This window comes from Mus caroli, chromosome 17 (assembly GCF_900094665.2).
Source record: "Mus caroli chromosome 17, CAROLI_EIJ_v1.1, whole genome shotgun sequence".
In the NCBI taxonomy this organism is placed as follows: Eukaryota; Metazoa; Chordata; class Mammalia; order Rodentia; family Muridae; genus Mus; species Mus caroli.
Genome location: NC_034586.1, coordinates 53,875,319 through 53,879,807, shown reverse-complemented (window position 1 = coordinate 53,879,807; position 4,489 = coordinate 53,875,319). Strand labels below are relative to the sequence as shown.

At 50.7% G+C, this 4,489-nt stretch overlaps 1 protein-coding gene across 2 annotated transcripts in view; it reads right to left on the bottom strand.

The window, feature by feature from the left end:
- The window catches only part of Vav1 (vav guanine nucleotide exchange factor 1), a 49,869-nt gene extending 46,764 nt beyond the window's left edge, over positions 1 to 3,105 (bottom strand). For both annotated transcript variants that reach the window (XM_021185850.2, XM_021185851.2), the window contains exon 1: positions 2,799 to 3,105. In XM_021185850.2, coding sequence (XP_021041509.1) covers positions 2,799 to 3,002 — 204 coding nt within the window. In that variant the 5' untranslated portion in view covers positions 3,003 to 3,105. The remainder of the gene's footprint in view (positions 1 to 2,798) is intronic.
- Positions 3,106 to 4,489: the final 1,384 nt, after the last annotated feature.

Genomic DNA, 4,489 nt, shown 5'->3' with positions numbered 1-4,489 from the left:
TTTTTTTTTTTTTTTTGGTAAGCTCATCCTTAAGTGTAGCTGGTGAATAGGTGGGTGGAGAAATAGGTAGTTGTATAAATGGGTGGGTGGGTGGGTGGATGGATGGATACATGGATGGATGGATGGATGGCATAAAGTGTGTTTGTTTTGTTTTGTTTTGTTTTGTTTTGTTTTGTTTTTTGCACCAGATGTATAAAGTGAGTACAGGACCATTCTGAGATATGGTTGATGGGGAGGTTTTATTGTAGGTATGAGGAAGAATACAGCCAGAAGCATCTATGAGAGTACATAGCATGAGAGAAAATAGCAGACTGAGTATGGCCAGCAGAATGGACCAGGCCACAGTGGGAGGGGGGAGAGCAAGAGAGGAGAGAGGGCCAAGAGTGCAGAGGGCACACAGTCAAAATGGCAGGGTTGTATAGGAAGAAGAAACTGGGGAAGGCTAACCCATAAGCTGGTGATGTCTAGAAAAGGGAATGGGATGAGAAGAACTGAGACTAGCCACAAGCACTGAGTAAGTCTGGGCACCAGCATATGGATTGGTATGCTAATAGGCACTACAGTGAGCCATTTGTCCCAAGTTTCTTTTGGACCTGATAACTGGCTGGCTGGATGGCTGAATAGATGGATGGATGGGTGGATGGATGGAGGATGGACAGATAGACTGGTGGGCGGATGGATGAATGGACAAAAGAATGAGTGGGTGGGTGGGTGGACGGACGAACGGGTGGACAGATAGACAGACGGACAGACGGATGGATGGATGGATGGATGAATGGATGGATGGATGGATGGATGGACAAATGGATGGATGGATGGACAGATGGATGGATGGATGGGTTGGTAGATGGGCAAGTTGGTAGTATATAAATTATTTCTTCCCTATTTGCTGGACAAAGGAGAGAGATAGGGAAACGAAGGAACTAGTCTTTCATTCCGGCCTTTATGACTTTATCTCTCCTGTTTCCCAGTCAGTGGCTCCTTTCCTTTTTCTTTCTGCCTTCCCTGGGGTACCTCCTCTGGCATATTGTACATAGCCTGCTGGTTCTCACCTACATCTCCACCAGATGTAGAACTTCCAAGGAAGGCAGAGAGACCAAAGGCCAGAAGCTACCGAGAAGATAGATGGGGGAGATGAGGATGAACACTGACCCAGCCTGAGGCTTCATACAGCTGGGCATAGAGAGCCAGAGCAATGAGAAAAATCCTATTGATTCTTCAGAACCCAGCTTAAATACCCCTTCGTACATAAGTCCTAATTCTCTCAAGCAGTGAATGTCCTTCTTACATCCCTAGAGAACAAGAGCCTGTGATGCATCTTCTTCTGTCTCACTGAGTTTAAGAACTCTTTGGGGGCCAGAGCCAAGTTCCCAACATTGCTTGGCACACACTAAGGCTGCTGTTGGAACACAGCTGGTTCTCTGGGGATTAACACCATGAACACCTGTCCTTCAGAAAAATCAACCTTAGTTACAATACACAGGGGGTGGAAGGCCATCCTTGACTCTAACCGTTTTCCCAACAGCTGTGATTGCCACATCATAGGGCACCCTGAGTCCCGCCAGAGCTGGGGCCCAAGAGTCCCATAGCTACTTCCTCAAGCCCTGAAAGCTACTGAAGTTCAAGCAAATGTAGGCAAATCTCTGCTGATCCCTAGCCAGCCAGAAGGACAGTCCATGGGGGACAGTGGGTGCTCTGCTCCCTACTTCCTTCAGGGGATTCACAACAGCTTCAGAGACTGCTGGCTCACTGACAACCCCAGAAATATCCTGGAGACTGCAGCAGGCCATTCTTAAAGTAACTCCCTTCTTCAACTCCATGGGACCCCTCACATGAAGGGAAGAGACTAGGCTCCGACCCTGTTGCTCATCATTTCTAGGGACAGCCTCCTGGGACTTGGAAAAACAGGCTGTGCAGGACTGGCAGACTGAGAGCAAGAGGACATACAGACAGACAGATCCCCCTTACACCAAGGATGTGTCCTTCAGACCCCATGGCAAGGCCATGTTCCCTTAGATACAACTCATGTCCCTCACACCCCACGGTAAGGCTGTGGATCCCTTTGACTTGAACCTATACCTTCCATTTCTAGGGCTATCAGCACCCCCCCCCCAAACCCAGCATCCCAGGGGAAGCAGAGAAAAGAGTACAAAGCCACCAGTCACCTTTCACCACCACCCCAGCCACATTCAAATAAGGATTTGAATACATTTCCTAGGCTCACCAGGGCATAGTCTGACCATGCCTCCACTTGAAACATGGAGAGTGCAGAAATGCCAAACTCAGGGACACCCAGGGCCTTGTTAGGGACACCTAGGCCTGGGCCCTGCACTTCAATGAGCCCTTCCCGAAATGGGTAGAGTTGGGATGCCACAGGGTCTCACATTGCAGCCCCCCAACACTCAGTGCCACACAGCACAAAGCCCTGGCAGGAAATGGAGGTGAAGGAAGATGTGAGGAGGAGGGGGCAGAAGAGGTGGAAGAGGAGGAGCCACCGGTGGGGGAGAAACTGAAGGCCTCTCTCTCTTGAATCTGGTTCTCCAACCTCATGCACCCTTTTGGCTAACTACGAGGCAACAAGATACCTCTTAAGACCCCTTTAAATGGGTCTCAACAGAGTCAGCTGGGGGCGGGGCGGGATAAGGAGATTTCCCCCTAAATTTGCCAGGACAGATGCAAGCCAACTAAGAGTGTACAAACCCACCCAGATCTCTGTTCTGCTAGACACCTCCCCTTAGCCAGAGCCGGGCCTACCAGCCTCTATCCAGTCCGGCCCTGGCATCACCCAGCAGACTCACCTGGGACATCTGGGGCCGCAAGTTAACCTCGCGAAGATTAATGGCCTGGGGAAGCAGGTTGTTAAGCAATTGACACAAGAGGACACCATCCCGCAGTGCCTGTGCCAGCTCACACACCTGGGCCCCCTCCCAGGTCACACGGTGGCTGGGAGGCAGCACTCGACACTGGATCAGCCAGTGGGTGCACTGTCGCCAGAGCTCCATGGTGGCTGCCGGCCTCTCACTTGGCCCCTCGGGGAGGCCCCGTGCACCCTCGTTCCTTCACCACCTCCGCCGCCTGCCCCAGTGGGGACAACTACAACACCACTTCCTCTTCTGTGACTGTAACTGTCGCCCCGGGGTGGGGGTGGGGAGGAGCTGTGGGGCAGAGTGGGAGCAGCATCTGCAGTTACGCCCTCACGGCTTCCACTCACTGGTGTGACCTCGTCTTTCTCCACCTACACTGAGCAGACCTGGGCACCTGCGGAACTAAGGTGCCACTATCTCATCCAGCCGTAGGCACCTAGGCTGTCACCTCTTGTCTCCTCCTGGTCTACAGCCCTGATCTCTCACAGCCTTTTGCCCCTGCGGCAGCCAAAAGGGACCACTGAACACTGAGTCAAGTCTCAACCATTCTTCCACCACCCATGACCCTTCTGGTTCAACCTTCCTTTTTCCACGGGGCCAAAACTCAAGTCTTTCCTGCACCCCACAAGGCCCTGTTCACCCTGCCCCAACCCCTGCCAGCCTCTTCTCCTCTCTCTGTTCTTCACTCCCTGACCTCCATCCTGCCCCAGGACCTTTGCACTTGTGCCCACCACCTGACAGAAGACACTAATTCACTCCATCACTTCTTACATGTTACTTTTTGATTACTGAGTGCTCAGCCATAGATGGGACATCTATACCACCACCAGCCCGAGGCTCAAGGGAGAAGGAACAGAAAGTCGGTAAGAGTCGGGGGCGGGGGATGTGAAATGCTATCTCCAGGGCATACCCATGGCCACTATGCTCATGAACTCAGTGCAGTTATGGTGGCAGCACAAGACGAAGCCAGGAGGGAGCCAACGTGCCCACAGGCAGCAGTCATGGATGCAAAGGGTTACAAAAGAGCAAGAAAGTGGGGATAAGGTAAGGAGAGTCCATTCTCATTCAGAGTCAGAGGGGAGTTGAGGATGGGTAGGACGAAGATAGGTTGTAACATGTAGGAAACTGCCAACAAATAGAACTATAATAAACATTAGAAAATATATTCTACTTTTAAAGCCATTTTCACTTTTATTACATAGATAGATAGATAGATAGATAGATAGATAGATAGATAGATAGATAGTGTGTGTGTGTGTGTGTGTGTGTGTGTGTGTTGTATGTGTGTATGTGTGAAGGTACATGTGGGGCACAGTACATGTGTGGAAGTCAAAGGATAACATAAGGGAGTAGGTTCTCTTTCCACCATTCAAGCCCCAAGGATTGAACTCAGATCATCAGGCTTGGTAGCAATCACCTTTGCCCACAGAGCCCTCTCACCCTCACCACCCACTTTTTCTTTTTTCTTTAAAACTTGTGTGTGTGTGTGTGTGTGTGAGAGAGAGAGAGAGAGAGAGAGAGAGAGAGAGAGAGAGAGAGAGAGAGAGAGAGAGAGAGAGAGAGGTATATGATTATTAAAAGGCAATGGAAGGCTCCTGAGGGGGCTGGAACCATCTTGAGAATTG